Below are 24,969 nucleotides of genomic sequence, written 5' to 3'. Positions count from 1 at the left end.
CACAATTAAGAACCGCTATCCTTACCTCGTTCCGATGATTTGATAGACTGTTTGGCCGGAGCGAAGTATTTCACTAAGATTGATTTGCGTACGGGTTATCACCAAATCGGTATCTATGCTAAACACATAGATAGGACCGCATTCCGGAATAGGTATGGTCATTACGAGTTCCTCGTATTACCTTTTGGTTTGCCCAATGCTCCTGCTACTTTTCAGCAGATGATGAACGATTTGTTCAAGGATTTTCTGGGCAAATTTGTTGTAGTGTTCTTAGATGATATCTTGGTATATAGTAAAACGCTTGAGGATCATATAGGACACCTCCGGGTTGTCTTAGTTATTCTAAGACAGCATAAGCTTTATGCCAAGATGAGTAAATGTGACTTCTTTATGAAGGAGATCATTTACTTACGACACAAGATTTCTTCTGAAGGTATTAGCATTGATCTGGATCGTATCCAGAAGGTTTTAGAATGGCCTATCCCTCAGACTGTGAAACAACTTCGTTCTTTCCTAGGATTTACAGTATTTCTTCGGAAGTCAGTGCGTGATTATTCACGTATCACGGCACCCTTGACCAACATATTGAAAGGTCGTGGACGCAGGTCTACCCAGCCGATCTCTTGGAATGATGCAATGAACAAGGCTTTTTGAAACCTTGAAGTTTTCTATCAAGGAAGCACTCGTTCTTGCATTACCCGATCCTACTCGGCCTTATGTTTTGGAGGCCGATGCGAGTGATTATGCGATTGGGGCAGCTCTATTCCAAGAGGGCAGACCTGTAGCTTTCGAGAGTAAGAAGCTAGACGACACTCAATATCGTTGGCCCACACTTGAGAAGGAACTTTATGCTGTAGTGTATGCTCTCAAGGTTTGGAGACACTACTTGTATGGTTCAAAGTTCCTTGTATTGACTGATCACCAGTCAATTAAGTATGTGTGTGATGGCTCAGAATTGAGAGGAAGGAAAGCTAGATGGACAGAGTTAATGCAGGATTTTGATTTCGAAATACGTTATCGTAAGGGTTCGTTGAATAGTGTGGCGGATGCCTTAAGTCGAGTTAAGTTTGTAAATGCTTTGTCATTTACGGAAATCTCCTCAGACCTATTTCAATCCTTGAGAGGGCTATACGCAACTGATAGTCATTTCAGTTCTTATTGGCAGAGAGTCCAGGATGGGAGCTCCATGGTTGACCAGGACTCAGGGATTGTGCCACCTAGGATACAGGCGGCGGGAGGTCAGTGGATGATTAGGAACGGCTTGCTGTTCCGGAATGAAAAGATTTGTGTGCCTGATGTTCTGGACCTTAAATCCAAGATTCTCTGGGAGTGTCGTGATGCTCCTAGTGCGGGACATCCAGGTATACATAGGACTCTGTTTCTTGTGAAGCATACCTTTTATTGGCCTAAGATGCGTGCATTTATAGAGAACTATGTAGTAGGTTGCCGAGTTTGTCAGGTTACTAAGGCTGAATGCCTTAGAAGCGCGGGCTTATTACAGCCTTTACAGATTCCAGGTAATAAATGGAAAAGTATTTCCATGGATTTTATTACTGGTTTACCTCGAACGCGCAAGGGTCATGACTCTATTTGGGTCATAGTCGACCGTTTGACAAAAATGGCTAGATTCTTACCTACAAGAACAACTATTTCAGTTGTTCAGTTGGCTCACGAGTTTGTGGATCACTTGTTCAAGCTGTATGGTTTGCCATCTGACATAGTCAGTGACAGGGACTCAAAGTTTACAAGTAACTTTTGGACACTTGTATTTGAGAAGTTGGAAACTACTCTAAGCATGAGTTCCTCAGATCATGCACAATCCGATGGCAGTACAGGTTGAAGACATGCTTCGGGCATATGTATCTAAGAGACAGTCTTCATGGGAAGATTATCTACCTATGATTGAATTTGCTTACAACAGTGCAAAGCATTCTAGTACAGGTTACAGTCCTTTTATGCTTATGTACGGGTTTCAACCTAAGTCACCAGTTATGGTTGGATTAAAAGGAATTCAAAATGATGCTGCTAAGAACTTCTTGCAAGACATGCAGGAAATGTTGCAGTTTGCCAAGGAGTCTATTAGAAGTGCCCAAGATCGGGACAGATTTTATGCTAATAGACATCGTTCACCTAGAGAGTTCTTTGAAGGAACGATGGTATATTTGAGAATTCCTAAGGAATCCAAGAGCCTAAGTACTGGTTTCGTTCCGAAATTATCCCCCAGATACTGTGGCCCATTCAAGGTCATTAAAAGAATTGGACCAGTTGCATATCGACTAGAATTGCCTCCTGATGTTAAAGTACATCCAGTCTTTCATGTCAGTAGACTGAAAGAAGTATTGGGTGCAGATGATCAACTTGTTTCTCCTCATGAGATTATAGAAGTTACAGATTTGACTTTTATTCCTCACGAACCTCAATCTATTCTTGAATTTCGTGAAAGACAGATTCGAAATCGTACTATCACGAAATACAAGATTAAGTGGAAGGATCGTGTTGAGGAGGATGCAACATGGGAGACATTACAAAACCTCCAAAGAACATTTTCAGATTTCTCAGCGAACTCAGGAGTGAGTTCTTAGAGGAGGGGGAGTATGTCATGTGCACGGATTGGTATCTGACGTGTACTAGGTACACAGAACTAGCTCAGGTTAGCCTGGGGAGGCTTAGAGCTAGGCAGGCTTGATTCTCGGGTTGAGTGGCAAGGGTACGAACTATTTATAGGTCTTCGCTATTTTTGGCGCCGGGGCCCGAGTCTATAAAAGAGGCCCAGGGGGTTCAGTTCTCAGTGTGCAGTTGGGAGCAAGTCTCGTTCCCAGGTGCTAGGTCTGATCCTGGATTGTGTCGCGGACGCGCGCCTGCATCTTAGCGTAGCCCAAGGCCCAGTGGCAGATCCAGGGCTTCACAGCGCCACCTGGCGGTATGGGACACCAGGCTGGTTTGGATCTGATTGGGAGTTCGTGCCAGTAGCTCAGCTCGTGGCTCGGAGGGGACATCTTCTGATTCGGGATCACATCCCGTAGATGTCACGGTTGGGTGGTGAGCAGCCTGCTCTGTTCTGATGTTGTGTGTGGTTGTTTTGCAGATCAGGGGTTTCAGGAGTGCTGGGATGTGTCAACAGCTAATCTCCAAGTTCGACAAGAGGATTTATACTTCTTTTTAAAGATGCCCCAAGTGTACAAGTGTGGCCTATATGGCCCAACTTAGGACTAAATGTCCTGCCCTCGTAGGACTAGTACTAGCTGTTCTATAGTCTACATGGCATTCCACTTGAAATTGACTCCAGGCAGCACAAACCACCCCTGGTAAGAAAATCCATGGAATGTGGGAACAAATTTAGATTGACTACTAGAAAAGCTAGATCCACAAGTTTCTACGAGCTTGCGGTAGATCCTCGAGCCACTAGGTTCCAGATTAGCCAAGCTTGCACCACGACTTGTGGACAACATCCCTATGTGCAATTCACAATCACGAGCATGTAAAATGCACACTTACAAATCACCGTCATTGGTGCTAGACAACCTACAAATCACAATTGCGTGTGCATGCTTATTTTTGCTTGTGCATGCCCAATTGCCCTACGATTGCTTCTAGGGGTTACCCCTCACAAATCACAATTAAACATCAAATTTGTATGCAGCAGTTGCACTGCTATTTGGATCTTCGTGATCCCTTTGCGGCCTTTCAAGCTAACTGCAAGTATGACATACCATCCCTCTTCAAATTGCAAATGCAATCTCTATAGGACCAAAATGCTCCCGACCATCAACTATAAGCACTCTACAAGAGATCACAATTTGCAAGATAAGCCTTCTTTCTAGTCAACACTGCTATCATGCCTATAATTATGCGGCTGCGAAGCCCCAACAGCTGAATTTGTACAACAAAGGTTATCACCTTAGTGGACATGCAAATTTTGTGAATTTTTGTCCAAGTGGTGTTCAACTGTTCAACTATATTGAAATATCTTACGCGGGTGCAGAAGCCCCAATGGCTAAAAATTCTCAAAAATTTGAATTTACGGTTGGATATATTTTAGTGTTACTTTTCTATCACCGCAAATTATTTGAATTTTCATCCAAGTGGTGATCAGCTGTTCAACTACATTGAAATATCTTACGCGGGTGCATAAGACCCAACAGCTGAAAATTCTCAAAAATCTGGATTTGTACGATTGGATATATTCTAGTCTTACGAAGGTATATCTTTCTATCACCTTAGTAGACATGCAAATTCTTTTAATTTTTGTCCAAGTAGTGGGCAATTGTTCAACTATATCAAAATATCTTATGCGGATGCGGAAGCCCCAACAGCGAAAAATTCTCAAAGATCTGAATTTGTACGATTGGATATATTCCTTACAAAGTTATGCATATAAGTACTTAGGACTTAGTATTGCCATTCTGCATTTTTGCTTTTTTTGCATTTTGCATTGGTATGGATGCTCGTTTAGTAGCTCCACTACCACAGCTCGTTGTATCAGGATTTTCACAGTCTCATAGATCCATCGGTCTTCCGAAGACTTTAAAAAACTTTCTTTCTTTCTTTCTTTCTCCTCTTAGGATTGCCCTTTGTCCATATGCTCTCTCACATTAATGAGTGCAAGAACATGCATTCATACAAAGGCTTGTGTACTCAGTTTCTATCAAAGATAGGAAGATGCAAGGCTAACTCAGCCAGAATGAAGCCTAACACTTACGTAAAAGGCTATCAAACAATATTCCACAATCACTCCATCCAAGCTACCATGGCTTGTGAAAGAACATGTATGTAATTATTTCATTTTAATCTCTCCTACATAAAAAAGGAAACAAGAAATAGGAAGAATTATAATAATTTATTACAACAAAGAGGGTAGTTGTTAGGGCATGCTCACCACTAAAAGATAGAAAGAATTATCACAATATCATCTAGCCACAAACTTGGACAAAAAATTTCTTGTCCGCTAATACAACATAAAAATATACCTAGACGAGTCCAAGAACATGCCCAAAACATCACATTAAAAAGTGCACTTAGAGAAGACATAGGGTTAGATAAAGGATGATAGATTTAGGCAAGCGTGAGATTCACCTCCAGATATACGGTGGATCACCCTACAATGTCTCATACCAATTTACGCCACTACTGGACTCTAGGGCTACCAATCTAGGATTCGCAATGATGGATCCCTAAATAATGACAGATGAGCCACTTATGTGGCCATAACCCCTACAACTATATTTGGTGGGGCTTTAATTAATCACCCTAAACCTTCCCTATGATGCTAGTTATCACGTCCTTAACTAGGGTTATTCTCCCTTGCCAATACCCAAGATGCCTAGCTGATATACATTCACCCAAGTTAGGTATAGGCTTAATTTGGGACATAACATACAATACTTGCAAAAAAAACTGGTTAAAGCTGGCAAGGGGGAGATGGGAAAAGAAGAGTGCGAGTTGAGTTAATGGTTTAAGGAGATACTCTTAGCATCTTTAAATAGCTGTATAATGCGATTGTTTATTGCACGATGACCTTACAATCCATGATACTTAATATGGTCCGAGATCAGTACTAATTGACACATGGTGGCTGCACACCCCCCCCCCCCCAACACACGCACGCACGCACGCACGCGCGTGTACATACATACATGTATATGCACACACCACTTTTTTTTTTGGGGGTCACACACACACTCACATTTTTTTTTTGGTGAAACCACACACACACACGCACGTACGCATGCACGCATGCACGCCCACCTGCCCGCCTGCATGCGCACGCACACACAAACAAGTTGATCATTGCCCCTTTGTAATGTATATTGTGCCTAAGCTAACAAAGATCCCATATTTGGGTCCTTGGTGCTTAGAATAACATCAGCTATGACTCTAAACTCATCTACTAATGAAGCTCTAGCTATCTACACAAAAGGAGGTTTTGGTGTAATAATGGTGGTTACTGTTGTGATGCTTGACTGAGATGTGTTGCTAATGAGTAAATTGTAACTCATTGACAATTGTGTGGATAACCCCTCTCCAATGCCCCAGGTTTTCTAATTGCGCCAGCTCCTAACATGAAACTTTTCTTTCGACTTATCATTACCCAATGAAATGGGAAAATTAAAAATGCCTCCAGCGCTCCCCCCCCCCCCCCCCCCCCCTTGCCCCCTCCTCCCGGCAGCCCCCTAAACACCCCCCTCTCTATGAACCACACAAACACTTAAAGCAAGGGAAAAATAACACTATGGTTGATATGCTAAGGTCCTTAACCATGTTTTCCAATTATGTACCTGGCGTTCAGAAAACAGGAGAAAACAGATCATTGAAGTTGTCCAATATATCGAAGAGAGGTTAAAGGAGTTGGATGAAGAAAAAGAGGAACTGAGGAAGTACCAGCAACTTGACAAGCAGCGGAGGTCCCTTGAGTACACAATTTTTGAAAAAGAATTGCATGATGCAAGGCAGAAACTTGAAGAGGTGTAACTTTTTGGGATTGGATTAGTAAACAATTTCTTGTAGCTGCTAAAGTTTTTGGTAGTATTTGGGAATTATTTGCTGCTGTCTTGCTGAAGTGCTCTTATGGATTTTCCTTCACGACCAATCTGTCGTGCCTATAGTATTTCATAGCAGATTTTGGATGCCAGGCTAAGGATTCTGATGATTGTGGGAGGTCAATAGATTTAATGTGGAATAAAAGTACTACTAACCACCTGTTGTCATCTGGTTTTGATTTAGATTGAGGATGCACGTGCAAAGGTTTCTGAAAAATCGAGTGCCATGTACAACAAAGTATTGGAATCACATGAGCGGTTGAAGGCATTAGAGAAGGATTTAAAAAGCATCAATAAAGAGCTGCAAGGGTTGTCCAAAGAGAGGGAGTCTGCAGATATGCAGAAAACAGAAGCTATAAAAGCATACACAAAAGTGGAGCTTGATGTTCGAGACATTGAGGAAAGGATAAAAACTGAGGCTCGAACAAAGGTTTGCGTTGGATTTCTTTCACCTATAGTTCTCAATTGTTTGTGACAGAATGGGTGGTTTAGTAAAGCGTCCTTTATTGAGACACAGAATGGTCTATGGGACCTGAAATGGATCACACCTTCAAAAATGTCTGTATCATCCCTGAAAGTCTGGACTCTGAAAAAATGGAAATCAGTGCAAGGAAGATTACAATATAATATACTGCCTCAGAACTTCTGTGCCTCGTGCCTTATTGCTAACCCTTGTTCTAGGAAAGCAGATGAATCTCAGGGTATAATATTCAATAGCGAGTTGTGGGTAATTTGAACTTTCTTGGAATCACCCTGGGTCACCGTGTATCCTGTTAACGCGCCTACACGGGTCATAAAGCAATGGTATAGGACATGATGCAAATTGGGGAGATGGGATAAATCCACTTGAAGAACCTAGCTGATAGAAATGGGACCACCTTTTCCTGGGGGATGCCCTGCCTACCCTTATATTAGGAAAAGGTTTGACAGGATTATGCTCCCACATCTCATTCTTTTCACAGAAAACAGAGCAGTATGATCTCCCTGTAGTGGCTTAGCTCTGGCTTTTTTAAGGCTATGCCCCTCGGTGTTGGTTCATCGAGGGTCCAGGCTATATCTATTCTCAAAGAGGCCAGCAAACTGCAAGTGAAAGTATAGATCTTGGGAGAGCTTTATACAATGGCGAACTCAAATTGAAATGAAAATATCACGAAAATCTTAAAGTATATGTTTGCACAGTGAAAGTATGCTTTTGCATTTGTGCAACCACTTTTTGGTCTGCTTTTGTATGTAGTGAATGCTGAGTTCGGTTTTAAATATATGTGGGGGCAGTGAACAATATGTAGATATGATGTAATCTAATTATATGCAAACCTATGATTATCTGGTAGATTCTAAAGAGTAAGCTACTGTGCCTATGCATAGGAAGAAGTTGCAAAAGAGCTTAAGGCACTTGAAAGGGAAGTTCAGAGATCAAAGAGAGACTTGGAGAAAGTGAAGCCATTGTATGAGAAGCAGCTGATCGAAGAGGAGGAGACAACTAAGGGGTTTGTGTTCCTGCTAAATTGTTTATTTTTATCCCACTGCAAAGGGCATCTGTGTACTTTATGATTCACATGATTGCGTTCCTCGTTATTGTTAATGAGACACATTGTTCTGATTCATCTCATAGGATAACTGAACGGGAGAAACAGCTGAGCCTTCTTTATCAAAAACAAGGACGTGCTACCCAGTTTACAAACAAAGGTGCTAGAGACAAATGGTTGCAGAAAGAGATTGATCAGCTGCAGTCTGTGCGCGCATCAAACATGTTGCAGGTAGTATCTCTTTGCATGGCTTTGTTTTTGTCGTGCTAGGAAGGAACACGTTGACTGAAATGTTCCGAGTAATGTTGTTCATAGTGCTCTTTCAAGTTTCTACTCGAATATGTAAGCAAGCCAAGATCAACTTAATCTTACGGTTTGCAGTAGGTTTTTTAATCTTAACGGTCTAGTATTTGCTTGCTGCTGGCAATGCCTACACCTTCAGTTCTTATTCAATGTGATATACTTCCTGATGATTAGGCAGAGAAGCTTGATGAAGAGATTAGGCAGTTGAAAGAGGATCTTGCACAGCTTGCCACAAATAAAGAAGATCGTTCTGGAGAGTTCCATGGGCAGGAGTCTCTAATCCAGAAATGTCAAGAGGATTTTGCTGCTTTGAAAGTCCAGAGGGATGAACTCCAGGAAATTAGGAAGTAGGGCCTTCAGCTATTGTTACTTTATTCGAAGTCCTCCTTTTAACAGAAGGTCCCGGTAACTCATGTATGTTTCTGATACATCGACTTGCCATGAAACAGGCAGCTTTGGAAGCAGGAAAGTGACTTGACAAGTGAAATTGATAAGCTGAAAACAGAGATTATGAAAGCTGAGAAAAGTTTAGATCATGCTGCTCCAGGGGTATATGTCTACTGTAATTGAATGTCAGGACAGATATAGAGACATACTGCACATTTTTGACTCCTTTGCTGTTTACTGTTAGTTACAATGTTTCCTTGTTTACACAGGATATCAGAAGAGGATTGAACTCTGTGAGGCGTATATGCAAAGATCATAATATTCCTGGTGTTCATGGCCCACTTTGTGAGCTGCTTGATTGCGACGAGAAGTTTTTTACAGCAGTAGAGGTCACTGCTGGCAACAGGTAATGTTGCAGCAAGACAATTCTCTCGAACAAGACACTGAAAGATAGGGCAAATGTTAACTATGTATTTTTAGGGGGAAGATATTACTAGCTGAATGAGTCTGGAGATTTACAGCTAAACATAGAATAATATGCTGCTTTGATATGTTTCAAAACGCCTCAGTTTACTTTTTCCCTGTTACTGCAATTGTGCACATTCCTTAGTCTTGCGCAATGCGATTCATTTTGAATCTTTGCGGAGCTCCTGACACCATCTTACCCACTTTTTGAGGAGCAAGTATGATTTATTGGCACATCTCCCATAACTACTCCTGGGTTTGGGTTATTAAACCCAGCGCATCCGGTGACAATGAATATGTGTGGAGGAAGTAGAGGCACTAGTGGGCACGTCTTGACTCTCAGACAAGGTATCTCCTGCAAGGAAAGACCAAATACTTATTCCGTATGGAAATGAAGCATCCATGCAATCTTCAACGTATAGAATGATGCCCAGCAGGCTCGAATTATCGACCCATGATTCTTGAAACTTAGAACAAAAATCACTCACAAGATATTTAAACAATCCTTCTCTGCTTTGCGAAGACAGTTCGAGGCTATGGGAAAAAGGAGAGGGAACATGGCTGAGTGCTCCTCCTTTCAAGATCCTGGACAATGGGGGAGTCTGTGAGGTTACCTTTCACCCTCAAGTCATGAAGGATCGTCACCAGTCCCACTCCCTAGACCTTTGGGATGTCTGCTTCAACGTCTACTACGTCTGGTTGGCTCCTTTTGGATGGGAGTGCTGCATAATTTTTTTCCCTCAGTAAGCCCGTGGGATTTGGCTAGGCCATCGTCTGTTGAGCCCGCTCCTATCATCTTCCCCTTTCAGACATGGACCTCGCATACCAAAGTAGTGGCTGCCTCTTTGATTTATCCCTACATTGGGGGCTTCCAAACTCTCACCCGACTAGATTATTGGTCAGCCTGGGGTGCTTTGAGTATAAACAGTTGTGAGTGGGCTGCCATGTCCCCCCATGCCTTCATGAGGAGGCCATGTTGTAGCTGAAGCTTCCAAGGCTCTGAGTCCAAGGTAAGGCCATGGAGTACAAGGTCAGGTCTCAGACCAGGTCTCAGACTATGAGCTTTCCTAGTAAGGCTCAGCATTGCATCTTCGCGTCTGGTGTTGAGGGCGGATCATTGTCTGCCAAGTAACTTGGGCCAGTGTGGTACGGGTGCCATTTGATCCAGCCTAATGAAGGTTGCAAATCAAATCTAGGAGCTTTCCTTATGCATGCCCTATGGAAACACCACCAAGAGGCTATGTTTAATGCCATGGCTGGTTCACCACTTGAGAGTTCTTGCAGTTGAGAGCAGTGTTGCCAGGTGTTTCTGAAATGGCAGGCTCATAGGTTTTGAACGGGTTTCGTAAAATGTATGAAATGGGTTTTATTCGACAGTGAAAATACACACATTTAAACCTAGGGTATGCATCATGTCATATACATAATACAACATTATACAAATATAGATTGCAAGATACACATTCAAAAACTACGGATCATACCAAGATAGGGCTGTCAGAAAGACAAAGCCCTTAATTAAATTTTTTTTTCTTAATTAAAAAAATGTATTATGTTTCATACGTTTGAAATGTCTACACAATTCATTTGCAACACTGCTTGAGAGCTTGGTTGAGCTCCACTTGTTGCTGTACTGAAATGTTGATCCATACTTGAAATTTGGTAGTTTAACCTCCGGGTCTCCCTTGCTCATGATGTAGAGCTTTCCTTTGATAGCTGTAGGAAAAGATATTCAGACATAGAGAACTCGATGTGAAATTCACGCATGAAATATGAGAACATGTTGAGATCAAAATGAATTGTATTAAAGAGGACTGACTCTCTTCAGAGAATACTTCCAGAGCTTTGTGAGTACAGAGGTTTCTCAGAATGCGAGAGAAATGGTGCTTGTGCCAAGGATCCTTGCCTTGATTGGAAAAAGGCGAAGTGCTACTAGCATCCTTCCCTACATGACTGCAGCTTTCCATTCTAGTCAGAAATATCCATCTGAAATATCCATCTGAACCCACTGACTCCACCCCATTGGGTCTCCCTTGATTGAAACTTTGAAATCATATCACCTAACGGAAATTGAGGTTGTTTATTTAAAGATCTTCAAATCAATTGACTTATGTTTACCCAAAACTAGCATGCTGTAGTGCTCAATGCTCTGGCGTCCACCTTGTTCACTGCCTGCATCCCTTCTCCCTCATCCAACCTCGCCTCCCTTCTTTGTCCTCACTTTCTTCATCCTCGCCTCCCTTTTGCCATCTTGGTCCCCACCTGCTCTCCTTGCAGGAGAAATCTGCCCACTCCGCTGCTGTTGCTTCTCGCATACAGCTTTCAGACCGACCCTTCCCTGCAACTTCTCCTTGCATTTCTCCCCTTCTGACCTGCTGGCAGGCCTGCCCTCCCTGTGGCATGCTTCTCCTCCCTAGAGGGCCTTTTCAACTACTTCATACACATTGAAAAGCAAAAGAAATACAAATAGGGCTAGTTTGCAGTTCATTATTGTATTGCTTTATTTTGTAATTACCGATATATTTTTTAAAACCCTGTGCAACTACAATTTGTTTTGCAGCTTGTTTCATGTCGTGGTGGAGAATGATGAAATCTCGACAAAAATCATTCGCTATCTGAGTGCTGAAAAAGGTGGAAGAGTTACTTTCATGCCCTTGAATAGAGTAAAGGCTCCCAAAACGAACTATCCAAATAGCCCAGACGTTGTTCCTCTTTTGAGAAAGCTAAGATTTTCCTCGCGCTTTACACCAGCATTTGCTCAGGTAAGAAGTCTGGACTACCATTCAATCTAGACATTACGTGCAAGGATGCAGTTAGGGCAAACTGTCATACAACATGAGTGATGTTGTCTTTATTGCAAACACATCCTTATATATTCAACACACGGATGGTTTAAGAGGACCATGAGCAACTGATATGGCTCTGCATGGCTAATGTTGGCATTGCAATGCTGACTTGACAGGTGTTTGGCCGAACTGTCATTTGTCGAGATTTGGATGTAGCGACAAATGTAGCTCGTACTGCTGAGCTTGATTGCATCACCTTGGAGGGTAAGACATAGGTCATTATTGTACTTTTGCTGCTCACACTCCAATTCAAGTTTAATTGAGGAACTTTTTATTGCTTGCAGGTGATCAAGTCAGCAAGAAGGGTGGCATGACTGGGGGTTTTTACGACTACAGACGATCAAAGTTAAAATTGATAAATATTATACGGGAAGGCACAAAGTCTATAAATTTAAAGCATGATGAGTTGGAGAAAGTGAGATTTTCCCTCCAAGATATCCTACCATCCTTTTCGTTACCAGCAATGCTTGATATATGTTGATAGAGCAAATTGTTCTCTTATTCTGATTCAGTTTTTACAGCTGTTATGTTCAATATGTCAGTGTCAGGCAAAGAAGTGCGACACTTAATCTACAAGAAGAGTTGATAGAATGTCAAATTGTGATTTGGGAGCATAAGTAGCGGAATGCACATTGTGCTCTACACCATTCATTGGTGTGAACAATTAAATATTACTCTAGATGAATATGGTTGTTTGCAATCTTGTGGTCTACAACTTGTGAGAGGATGCATTCTTTTTTCTCCTTTTACATTATCTTTGGAAATATTCTAAATTTTTGGATTCACATAGATATACATGGATTGTTGAAGTGGTGAATGTTTATGAGGGATTTGGAGATAATTGTCTTTTTGGGTGAAAGCATCTTGAGACAAGTTTGTTTTTCCTTTGGAGAGCTATGGTTCCTTTACTTTTCTGATGTGGATGCTCCTTCCTATTAGGTCGACAGCGGGCTACCATGTGAAAAAATAGGTGGTCAGATGTTAGATGATAGTCTCTGTAATTGTATGATGATTGGGCATGCATTTCACAAGTTTTAAAGGTCATCGTGATCCCTAAGCAGAGTCTTGTCAAGCTAGAGGCCTATGCCCATCTACTCCCCATGGAATAATATCATTCCTGTCTTAATATGTTCTGGCCTTTGAAGTATTTTGCACTTTGTGCTTGATCATTTGATGTCTCACTCAATGTATTGACTAAGGTTGTATTGTATTTGGAGAGTATGAAGGGGCAATTCCAATGTGTGGCATGTTGAAGGTGAAATTTCTGTGCTCATATCCTGGGTTGCTTTTGTGAACTAGTCCTTGACCATTCTTACATACCGACCAGAAGATAACAGCTGTTGTGAGTGAACAACAAAAGCTGGAGGCCAAGCGGGGCCATCATAAGTCTGAGTTAGAGCAGCTAAAACAGGATAGTTCAAGCACCAAGAAACAGGAGGCATCCATACTAAAACTATTAGAAAAGAAGGTAAGTCACTCTGTGCACTAGGTTTGTCTGTTTTTGCCAATATAAAGCTGACTGACCTTTTTAAACGTTTTTGAACAGGAGCAATTGCGGTTGAATGCCCATAATCAGATTGAGCAGTTAGAATCTACTCTGGCGGTTAAAGAAGCTGAAATGGGTACTGATCTTATCGATCATCTGACCCCTGAAGAGAAAGCGATGCTTTCTTCTTTGAACCCAGAGATCACACATTTGAAGGAGAAGCTTATAAAGTGCAAGACTGCAAGAATGGAGGTAAACAAGATGAAATTGGATGATTTGTGGGGCCTCTGAGTGGATGATTGTTCCGAATGCATTTTAAATGTACGGGGGAATTGTTTTGTGAGCCTATTTGCAAACGTTGTTTTGGTAATATCCTAGCTGTTTTTTTGCTTGTACAGACAGAGACCAAAATGAGCGAACTTGAAACTTCGTTGTCAACAAACCTGGTGCGGAGGCAACAGGAGCTTGAGGCCCAGCTTACATCTCTTGATCCAGAAGTTATGAGAGCGGATCTGGAATCGAAACAACAAGACTTAAAGGATGCGAAGATTTTTGTAGACGAGGCAACACAGCAACTGAAAGGTCAGTTTGATATTGAAAGCACAAGGGACCTGGCAATTTACCGCACTTTTCATCAGTTCTTCTGCTTTGTGCATTTTTCAATTTGAACTCTATTCTGCGTTGCATTGAAAAGACAATTTCAGTGAGATATCTAATTGAAAAGAATTGGATGTAATTGCTTCTCCTGAAGGGATATAGCTCATATGCCAGGCAACAAGATGCTAATAATGTAGCTGAAGCGAATTGTGCGTGTCCACATTGTGAAGATTTGGTACCATGAAGACATGTAGGAAAGCCATATCGTCTGCATGCATAATAGTATAACTGATTCATAGCTCCCTGAAGCTTGGAGTAAGGCTTAAGGTCCTTAGAGACTCGGGTGGCTTGTTGAAGACTAAAGTTGCAGATGGCTGATTACTGTGTGTGCCTATATACTAAGTTGTGCTCTGCTTGTGTCCTAAAGTATTCGCAAGGATGGGAATATTAGAAGGCAGAACAGCTGTTTTTTTGTGTGATATTGTTTGGTTTTTTCTTCATACAGCTGTGACTGATCAAATTGATAAGCTTTCAAAGCAAGTAAGGGATTCAAAGCTGTCAAAAGATGACCTCAAGGTGCGTATTTTATGTCTTATAACATAAGAAGCAATCCAGGGAAATTTGTTCTTTCCCAACTTTGCTTCGCACACATTTGCTTAGCTCCTTTGGACACAGCTAACATAATTTCGAAAAATTTTCAAATTGTGTCTTACTCTTCAGACGTTGGAAGACAACTATGAGAAAACCCTTCAGGATGAAAGAAAAGATCTTGAACAACTTCTTAATAGGCGTAACCTCCTGCAAGTGAAACGTGAAGATCTTTTGAAGAAAATCCGGGACTTGGGTTCGTTACCGTCAGATGCATTTGAGAAGTAAGCTGGATCTTGGCTTTCAAATGTCAATCTGGAAACTTCGAACACTTGCTGTGAATATGCTTGCATTGCATACACTTGCTGATTGTTGGAAAAGCAATGTGCTCTCTCAGGTACCAGAAGAAAAGCCTAAAGGAACTGCACAAGATGCTTCATAAATGTAATGAGCAGATCAAGAAATTTAGTCATGTGAACAAGAAAGCCTTAGACCAATATGTCAACTTCACTGAACAGAGGGAGGAACTGCACAAACGACAGGCTGAACTTGATGCTGGGGATGAGGTATTGTGCTATGGAAAGACTTCACTATACTTGTGTAAACTAATGAAACAATTATGAGTGATCTTACAAGAGTGTAATAACTCTTGTTATCATGTTTCATTTTCTTATAATCTGATGTGAATTCAAGCTATTTTTGTTTCTTGCTGTTTGGGAAATTTGGGGATGCAGAAAATAAGAGAGTTAATATCTGCTTTGGATCAACGAAAAGATGAGTCAATTGAGAGGACGTTCAAGAGTGTGGCTAAGAATTTCAAGGAAGCTTTTGCTGAACTTGTGTCTGGCGGGCATGGATCCCTAGTTATGATGAAGAAAAAGAAGGTGATATATTGTTGCAGTCCATGCTGTTTGTAGATCCACGGCTTGAAGTTAACATAATTGGATGTAAAGCTGCTTTGTAATGCAAGAAGAATATCCTTGGCAGGCTGATGAAATGGATGATGAGGATGCAGATGAAGATCCTGATCGCAACGCAGACAGTGAAGGTCGTGTAGAAAAATACATTGGAGTCAAAGTGAAGGTAGGTTAGAGAGCTAATATCCCTTAGTTGAAGGGCGTGCCAAATTTGTGTGTGCTGCGCTTTTGTGTGCTTGTGTGTGTTTAATCAATAGAAAAGTGCCGGGGGGGGATATATTTTCTGGACCCTAGTGTATGACCTTGTGTATTTTTATGCTTCTGCTGCTGCCTTTGACAGGTCTCCTTTACGGGCCAGGGGGAAACCCAGTCTATGAAGCAATTATCTGGTGGACAGAAAACTGTAGTAGCCCTAGCCTTAATTTTTGCCATACAACGATGTGATCCGGCTCCCTTCTATCTCTTTGATGAGATAGATGCAGCATTAGATCCACAATACAGAACTGCTGTGGGAAGTATCCAATTCATCTGGTATTTCTTTTCTGTTGTTTCCTTTTTGTGTGGGTTTTCACAAAGTTTATTCTGTGCAGTCTTTGTGTTTCGCAATTGTTACCTTAATTTGTTTGCAATAGACATGATCAAGAGACAGGCAGATACATCAAATACACAGTTTATCACTACAACATTTCGTCCAGAGCTCGTAAAGGTTGCTGACAGAATATATGGAGTAACTCATAAAAATCGAGTAAGTCGGGTGGATGTTATTACCAGAGAGGATGCGTTGTACTTTATTGAGCAGGATCAGAGTCATCAGAACGAGTGACTCGGTACACTGTAATTATATACAGTTTTTACAAAGCCACATAAATGTACAATAGGTAAGATTTCAACCCACACTGTACATTTAAAGGACCTCATACATCTCAGGGGCATTTGTCCTTGGGATGTTGTCAAAGTGTACTTGTACATGTATAGAAGCATTGACATGCTTGAAGAACGCTTTGTCTGTCAATGTCGAAGCTGATATTTTTTTGAGTACAGCTCGAACAAACGATTTGCTGTTCTTCTTCCCAGTTGTTTTAGCATGTGACTTTTGCCAAAGAGTTAATCAAGCCATCCCTAAATGTCAGTGGCTTATTTCACGAGTTGATATGAGTATCTTGTCACATGGAAAAACAAGGTGAGGTGATAAAAGCTTAACAAGTAATCTTCCTTTTAGCCCTCAGTATACTATTTGAGTGATCTTGGAGAGAGAGCACTCCTATTTTCAAGGTTTCAGTGGAATTGTGTACAGTTGTCAACAGATATCCATACCAGTGTGCTCTCAAATCTTTTGCTACTGGAGCTCATAAGAATTAATTTTTTTTAAGAAATTAGTGTGATGTTCAAATGTCTGAGTGGCAAAATTTAAACATGGTAGTAGTATTTTTCAATAGTAAGAAAACTACAGCTTTTATTGGTGATTTTTGGAAAGCTTCAAAAGAAAGCTCGTCATAGTTTTATCGGCCCCCCCTGCCCCCCCGCCCACTCACGTATGCCTTCCTTGTGGTGCCGGCCAACTTGTCACATACCAAGATGTAAATTTGTAGTTTTCTATGGTTTGTCTGTTTATATTCAACATACCTGCATTCTAATCTTGTCTATAAAAAATTGACATGTTCCATTCATTGCCTCAATTTCTTCCAACCACTGTACGAGCCAACAGCGTTCTCCAATAAATATTGAAATGGTGAAAATTTTTAGTTCACTGACTTAAAATTGCCATTGTCAAGTTGAGCTGCTTATGCCAAACTTCCATCCCTTGAGAGAACATTTGTATGGTCCCCATGCACCAATGAATTACTATGGTCGATATGAGTTGGTTTACAGATTCACTTTCCTGCCTGTTTACATTGCTAGGGAGATATTCTTCTCACTACATTATGATTGCATTATTGTAAATGTCTTGTGTGGACATTGCACATTGGCTTCTATAAGCCTTAGGCGTGGACTAATGGATATATGCAATTGGAAGATACATAGAACACAAGAAATCACAATTGTGATATGATGATGAAGTAAAAAGGTAAGGCAAGCTTGAGGTCCAACTTTTATTAAATATATTATTTGAAGAACGCTTTAGGTATGTAGTGCAGCCTGTACACGTAAGCTTGGAAATTACCATCGGAATCGAGCCAGAAGAAAACATTGCTGTTGTTGTTGGAACTGACGGGAGCACTCGGGCATGCTGGAACTGGGTTCTTGTTGAAAAGTGAGGATTCCTCCCCCGGAGCTGTAATTCATGGTGGTGCCACGACAAAGGGGACGCTGCACCGATTGAACGGTGTGGTTCTTGTCGGAAGTAGAAAATCCTGGAAGAATATCATCTCAGTTTCTTCCCAAACATCTGAAAGAGGTAGCTGGTATAGTGGACTAGGAGAAAAAGCTTGGTCATTTCTCTCTTATTTGGGAAAGCCTCGTTAAAAATTAATGGGGCTGTGATACCTTGTTAAAAACAATGGGTCAAAGCAAAAGATCATTCTTTCTCTTTTTTGTGAAAGCCTTGCCACAATAAAGATGTCGGGCTGAAGTACGTAGTTTAAAAGGGGGGGGGGGGACACTGCAAATCTTCATACCTTGCAAGAGAGTGGGATGAAGAAAACATTGCAGCACCTTTGAACTGAACCATTATTTGTAGGTGATGTAGTTTATGGTTTTCAATCTCATTATTGACTCATGAGATTGAAACTGTGTGTGTTGTGTTTCTAGAGGATGAGTTTGGGAGTAGTGAGGTAAGGGATCATCAATCCTTTATGATGGTCCCATAACTTAATCCCATGGTTTGGAAAATTAGGTGAAGATGTGAAAGACTTGATGTTTTCAAGGTTGTATAAAAGCAAGTGCACCTGTCAATCGAAGAATATTTGGAGGTCTCAGCAGCACCTCAAGTACCCGTTATCACTTTGGGAATGCCATTACATAAACTCACATGAATATATGCTTGCTGACCAGCTGATTGCAGCTTCAAATTCAATGGGCAAGCCTGTACAAGAAAAAGAAACACAGAGATGCCTAACAACAAAGAAGGCTGAACCTTTTATAAGGGACCTGAGCATGCATTCACCCTCTGGCACAAATATAAAGACATCCATATTTGAGGAAGTTGTTTGGAGCTTTTTGGGAGTGATGCTCGAGTCTTGAAAGTTTGTTATGACATTCAAGGCTAGACCGAGATGTTTTGTATCTAGCTGTGTTGGGAGAGGGGATATATCTTTGGGAAAAAGGTTCAATTTGTTCCAGAGTAAATGGAGTGAGAAGCTAGGGTGGAGTGCTAGAATCTGTGCTATTCAACATGTCTTATTGGCACCTACAGTCTGTTGGCTAGTTTGTTGTACTTGGTTTCTATGGATCGAAGAGCTAGCAGCTTCAGCATTTGATTCATCTTCTCCATATTTGTCATATGTTCCTTGGGAGGCATTATTGGCTTCTAAATCAAGCGAGGGCTTAGGTAATCCGAAGCTCAATGAGTGTGCCTTGCTTAGCAAGTGGCTACCAATAATGTTTTGAAATGACACCCCCTAATTAGAAATAGTTTGTTGGTTTTTGAGAGCTATGATTCCTTATATAGAGAATCAATAATATGTTTGATAGATTGATTAGTTAAAGGGATTTGAAAAATTTACACAATTACAATAGTATTTGAGAATATGAACAAGACAACATTTCAAATAATATTATGATTTCTATAAGCACTTGGTTAATGCACTCGCTACTTTTAATATTTGATGAAAATACTTCAAGGGAGTAGTGTGTTCTTCAATGATGTCGATTTCCAAGAAAGCATTTGGAAGTGGTATTTTCAAACAATTCACATCACTCATGGGATGTAGGAAAAGTTTTTGAAATGCACTTTCTTGGGCATGGTATGCAAAGATCGTATGTAAAGATGTACTTGAGTAAAAGTTTGACCAAATAGTTGGATTTAGTGAATGTATAGTTTGCTCCTCCTTAGCACACATTTTATTCGCGTCTCACTTTGTTGAAAAGGCGGCACCATGCATGATTTGAGCAATTATAGGAAGGTTCTTTCCATATATTCAATGCTTATTAGGTGCTATTGGAGTTATTGCCTAGGGTTGAAAGATGCTTAGTTGAACTACGATGTGCATGAAATAGGCCTATTTATAGGCCTTCATACATGAGCTTCAGAAAGTCTACTTGATTTTGTAGAGGTAGATCATTCACAATGTTTAATTAATTAAAGATACATGACATCTTTTTTCGTGGGATTTTAATGGCGAGGAAAATACATGTTGTTTTTTATGCCCTATCTTTCAACCTACAAATATTGTAGGTTGAAAGATAGTGCTACAAATATCTGTTGTTTTCTATGCCCTATCTTTCAACCTACAAATATTTGTAGTCTACAAATATTGTAGACTATTCAAAACCCTTGGGACTGGTGTCTCCATGTGACACTCATTTTCTTTCAAGAATATGGCGTCTACATGGATTGCTCATTCTTTCACGAAAGCATCATTGGGATACATATCATCCTTGTTGACCTACCTTCTATCCTTGTGTTCTTTAGGGGAAATAAAGGACTACTATGAGAAGGGATTGGGGTGGGTGCGGTGGGGGTGGTGGAACATCCCAATTTCTCTTGATTGTGAATTTTCATCCATTCATGAAAGATTGCAAGAACAACCATAACTCGGATGAATTCGTAGCCCTCAAGCCCCAAGGTTTGGGCCCAAGAACCGCCAATAGGTTTTGTGACAATGGTTGCAACAGCGTCGAATCTTGTATTAAATGATATTTAAAAGGATGCATACATTCATATGATTCAATTGATACATTATGAGACACTAGGCTATTGAACTTCGATAGCTAGAAGACTGTAAGAACGCTTCATTACCAAGGTTTGAATAAAAATTGAAATGACAACCTTGACGAATAATAGAGAAAATGACATTTCTCTGTTATTCGCTAGTAAGACTTGCATTTCCCAATCCTGTGATACATCAATAAGATTTACATTTGGTGGTCCTTAGTCTACAATTTGGAAAGAAGCCAATTCGGGTCCAAGAGCATTTGCCCAAGGTCACAAAAAATGGTATATAGTAAATGGGATTTGGATTTGGAAAAACTAAAAGGTGAGATCATTGGCACTAGGAACTTAGACTCAACGTGCTTGATCTTGGGAGTATATACTCTAGACTATGAGAACTAGGTTCACTTGTACCAAAATCTAGGCAAAAATTTTTAGTGGTTCTCCACGATACAAAATCATGAGCTACGGGTTATTACAAACAAAAGAAAACAAAATAAATGGATTTAGATTACGTATTTATTGGAAAATAGACTAGTACTAATACCCAAATCCATTTCTAGGATTTAGAATGAGCTAATACCATGAATCAAAATCCAATATCGGGAGATCAATGTGTGTGGGATTGAATGGATTATGCATCGCAACATTATTTGGAGTATATGGTCAATTCCCACCTCATAAGTAACCACCAATCGTTTCGTAGTGCTTTTCTTGGAAGGCCCCTGATAAACTAATCCTTGACTTCTAGATTTTGAGGCCTAAAACTTTTAGACACTTTACTTGGATTGGTAATCAACTCGGTCTCCCAATCATGCAGTACTTTGGTACTTTTCAACTAGGGTCTTCCTAACAATAAGGGATATGCATGCTCTTCCATGGGAATAACCAACAAACTCAATGTATAATGGCAAACACCAATAGTAAGAACAACATAAAAAAGCATAGGTATAGGTTCCACAGGTGGTTAATCCGCCATTTGAACTCATGGCTTCATGTTCTTCAAGTGCAATTCATTCACCACAGTTGCAAAAATGAGGTGTTGACTCCAGAGCCACCATCCACAATGACTCCTGAGACTTTGTGCTTTTCAATTTTGACAGTAATTACTGCTAAATCATCATCCACCATTGGAGTATCAATTTTGATAGTAATTATTGGTACTTCATCATCCACCATTGGAGTATCAATTACTTGAATAGTAACAAGTGAATCCACTGTATTGATAGGTGGTTCATAAGCTTGAAGTTGTTCCAATAAGAAGGTCTCTGCCTCAATAAGGTGCATTTCTGAGCAACTCTGCTGTTGTAAGATTGATCTTCATTTATTGGAAAATTTCCCATGCTTTTGCCATTTCAGGACTCGGGTCTCCTTTAGAACTTGGTATCTCTCAGACTGACTTGTAGAAGCCTATGCCGAGTTATCTGCGAGTGGTACCTTAAATCAAGAGGCAAGTCTATGACTAGAGCTTTACCCTTTAATTCTGAGAGGTGATCTGCTTTTGGGCCTTCCAGTTGAGATCACCCATAGGAGAGATTGGTCTATCCTCATTAGTGACTTGGTGTTGTGAACGAGTTATTACATGGGCATCAATTGAACTTGAAAGTTTAGCTAAGATTTCCTAGCATCTAGGTTCAACTTCTTGCCACAAATGTTCCTACCACAAAGGGCATTCGGCCTTGGTATGGTTACCATTGCATAAGTAATAACGTATCTGTAAAGGTCCTTTTAAGCATACCAACAAGAAGGTTCGTCATGCCCATATTTGGAATAGATCCCACAGTATCTTGTCCTGCAATCATCTTCCGCATGTCCCTTCCTGGAGCACTTGTTACACCATTTCTTTTCTTGACGTGTCTTTTCTTTTAGTAGCCATTTCTTCCAACATCTTTTTCACAAGAACTTAGCTTATTAGGCTTGGTCGATGCCATCTTTGTCATCACAAGTTAGACAATTCCAACTATGGCACATGGAAATATTGAATGCATACCATTCTTGTACTTCAAGACAAATGGGAGTATGTCAATGAATCTGCACCTAGAACATCTAACGGTCTAGCATCAACTCCCACCATTGCCATAGCACAAGTAGTGGGATCTATGCATGCACCTACAGTAGATCCTGCCATTGCCTAGGCATAGGTAGAATGGGACAAGAAAGACAAATATGCATATCATTTGATCAAGCAAAATGTGCAAGATGTCATGTTTGGACAACTCAACACAATGAAGACATCAAAAGAAGCATGGGATATGTTCACAACTCTTTATGTGTCTAAGAACACTTCCAGGATTCTCATACTGAGAAACCAATAAACCAGAGTTTTCGCAATAGTAATGAGTCTGGTCAGGATCAAGGATTACAACAATCACCTTGCACCAGGAGGAGAGACCATGGATGTCGCAAAAATGGTCCAAGTCATCTTGAATGGACTAGGAGAGGGATACAAGAATCTAGTGGTGAAGAACTCAGGACTCATGCCATCCAAGCACGCAAAGGTCATTCTAATAATCAAGCATTCACAACTTTAGATAGAAGCAGAGGAAGAGGTAGAGCATTTCAGCAAAGTGGTCATCATCAGCAACAAAGTCATCATCAAAGTCAACATCAAGGTCAGCATCATCCTCAGTAGCATCAGCATCAACAACGAAAAGGAAATCATTCCAACAGAGGAAGATTTCAAGGAAGAGGAAATGCATCCACCAACGTGTCAAACATTCTATGCAACTACTATCAAAAGTTTGGACACTATGAAGGAGATTGCCACAAGAAGAAGTACGACCAAGGCGTTCAATCCAGCAGCAACCGAGGGAATTTTGTTGGAAAAGCAAATCCCCACAGTGGACATTCAAGTCACAATCATTATGTCAATGAACCTCAGAATATGTTTCTTGCTAGTGAGGATATGCAAAAGACAGATACAATGTATCTTGACATTGATTGTGATTCCAAAGGGGAATGCAGTTATCAAGTCGATTAAGCAGATCAAGATCCTTGGTACATCGATAGTGGTGCCTCATCTCACATGACAAAGCATCAAGAATGGATCATAGAGATGAAACCATTAGAAGGACATAAGAATGCTATCTACACCACAGAGAACACACTAAATCAAGTTCAAGGGAAAGGGATTGTCCCTATGAACAATTTCACTGGTATGAAAGGATTGGTAAAAGATGTATTCTATATTCCAAAGCTTAGCAAGAACGTCTAGTTAGTTGGGAAAATGATGGAACACAACTACTAAGTCATCTTCGATGGAAAATGATGGAACAAATCTACTAAGTCATCTTCGATGGAACATGATGTAACACAACGACTAAGTCATCTTTGATGGGGATGAGTGCAATATCAAAGATAAATCTAGAGGATATTAGCTAGTAGGAAAAGCAATCAAGGAAGGGTGCTTATTTAAATGCTAGCTTCAGTTCCAGATTTGCATGCCATGTTAGCTCAGCAACAACTGATGCCACTTTCTGGAGTATGGTACAAGAGATATGGACGTCAATTTCAAAAGCCTAATTCAGCTAAGAAATCAGAATATGGCAATTGGAATTCCTAAGCTACAGTTTCTTAAAAAAGTTTACAAAGCATGTTGCTTCGTTAAACAAAATTGAACCAACTTTGGTAATTCTTAACTTGATTCATACAGATGTATGGGGTTATGCACAGACCCGCAACATCAATGGTTCACTTTACTACTTGACTTTCATTGACCACTACAACAGATGTTGTTGGGTCTTGAAAGAGAAATCTAAAGTTTTTTGCAGATTTCAAGAATTCAAAGCCACGGTAGAGAACCAGATAGGCAAAAAGATTAAAGTCATGAGATCAGATAGAGGAGGTGAATACATGTCTTCAGCATTTATGAACTTTTGCAAAAGTAATGGCATTCAAAGACAATTCACTTGTGCAGATACTTCTCTGAAGAATGCAAGAGTTGAAAGGAAGAACGATACTTTAGCAGATCAATGCTGAGTGAGAAGCACCTTTCGAATCATTATTGGGCAGAAGCAATTGCCAGTGCAAACTACTTGTTGAATTAGCTTCCTACTGAACCGATTCAGGGTATCACACCTTGTGAAAAATTCACTGGATACAAGTCATGTATTGGGAATCTCAACATTTTTGGTTGCATAACATATGCCCACAACGATCATCACAGAAAGTTGGATATTAAGTCACGTAAATACACCATGGTTGGCTATAGTGAAGAGAGCAAATCATACAAGTTGTATGATCCCATCAACTGGGTTATAATCTCCAGAGACGTACTTTTGATGTGAGGAATCAAAATAGAAAACATCAAATACACAAGAGATAGACACACAAATTACTCAGTCACCTACAGAAAAGGTTGATGAAGAAGAGCAAGAATTGCTAGAAACACCTCAAGAAGAGCAACAACTCAGATAGTCTACAAGGGAAAGCAAATCACGATCCAGATTGACATATGCTTAGAAAGGAAAAGCAATTCAGGTTAACACTACCAATTATGCTCTTATGAC

The 24,969-nt window shown here is 40.5% G+C and overlaps 1 protein-coding gene across 1 annotated transcript in view; it reads left to right on the top strand.

Moving 5' to 3' along the window:
* Positions 1 to 17,024, top strand: part of TTN7 (Structural maintenance of chromosomes (SMC) family protein) — a 42,688-nt gene extending 25,664 nt beyond the window's left edge. Inside the window, exons 9-28 of the mRNA XM_087387924.1 lie at positions 6,287 to 6,462; positions 6,721 to 6,966; positions 7,902 to 8,023; positions 8,149 to 8,293; positions 8,540 to 8,712; positions 8,815 to 8,914; positions 9,022 to 9,158; positions 11,778 to 11,979; positions 12,180 to 12,267; positions 12,348 to 12,500; positions 13,383 to 13,531; positions 13,610 to 13,801; positions 13,948 to 14,131; positions 14,652 to 14,722; positions 14,867 to 15,018; positions 15,132 to 15,300; positions 15,469 to 15,618; positions 15,722 to 15,817; positions 15,992 to 16,166; positions 16,284 to 17,024. Of these exons, the coding sequence (XP_087244050.1) occupies positions 6,287 to 6,462; positions 6,721 to 6,966; positions 7,902 to 8,023; positions 8,149 to 8,293; positions 8,540 to 8,712; positions 8,815 to 8,914; positions 9,022 to 9,158; positions 11,778 to 11,979; positions 12,180 to 12,267; positions 12,348 to 12,500; positions 13,383 to 13,531; positions 13,610 to 13,801; positions 13,948 to 14,131; positions 14,652 to 14,722; positions 14,867 to 15,018; positions 15,132 to 15,300; positions 15,469 to 15,618; positions 15,722 to 15,817; positions 15,992 to 16,166; positions 16,284 to 16,474 (3,071 nt within the window). The 3' untranslated portion in view covers positions 16,475 to 17,024. The remainder of the gene's footprint in view (positions 1 to 6,286; positions 6,463 to 6,720; positions 6,967 to 7,901; positions 8,024 to 8,148; positions 8,294 to 8,539; positions 8,713 to 8,814; positions 8,915 to 9,021; positions 9,159 to 11,777; positions 11,980 to 12,179; positions 12,268 to 12,347; positions 12,501 to 13,382; positions 13,532 to 13,609; positions 13,802 to 13,947; positions 14,132 to 14,651; positions 14,723 to 14,866; positions 15,019 to 15,131; positions 15,301 to 15,468; positions 15,619 to 15,721; positions 15,818 to 15,991; positions 16,167 to 16,283) is intronic.
* Positions 17,025 to 24,969: the final 7,945 nt, after the last annotated feature.

Source organism: Dipteris shenzhenensis, chromosome 17 (assembly GCF_047967505.1).
Source record: "Dipteris shenzhenensis isolate YYH24624 ecotype China chromosome 17, Dip_SZ_1.0, whole genome shotgun sequence".
NCBI classification, from domain to species: domain Eukaryota; kingdom Viridiplantae; phylum Streptophyta; class Polypodiopsida; order Gleicheniales; family Dipteridaceae; genus Dipteris; species Dipteris shenzhenensis.
This window is presented reverse-complemented; position numbering and strand designations above follow the sequence as displayed.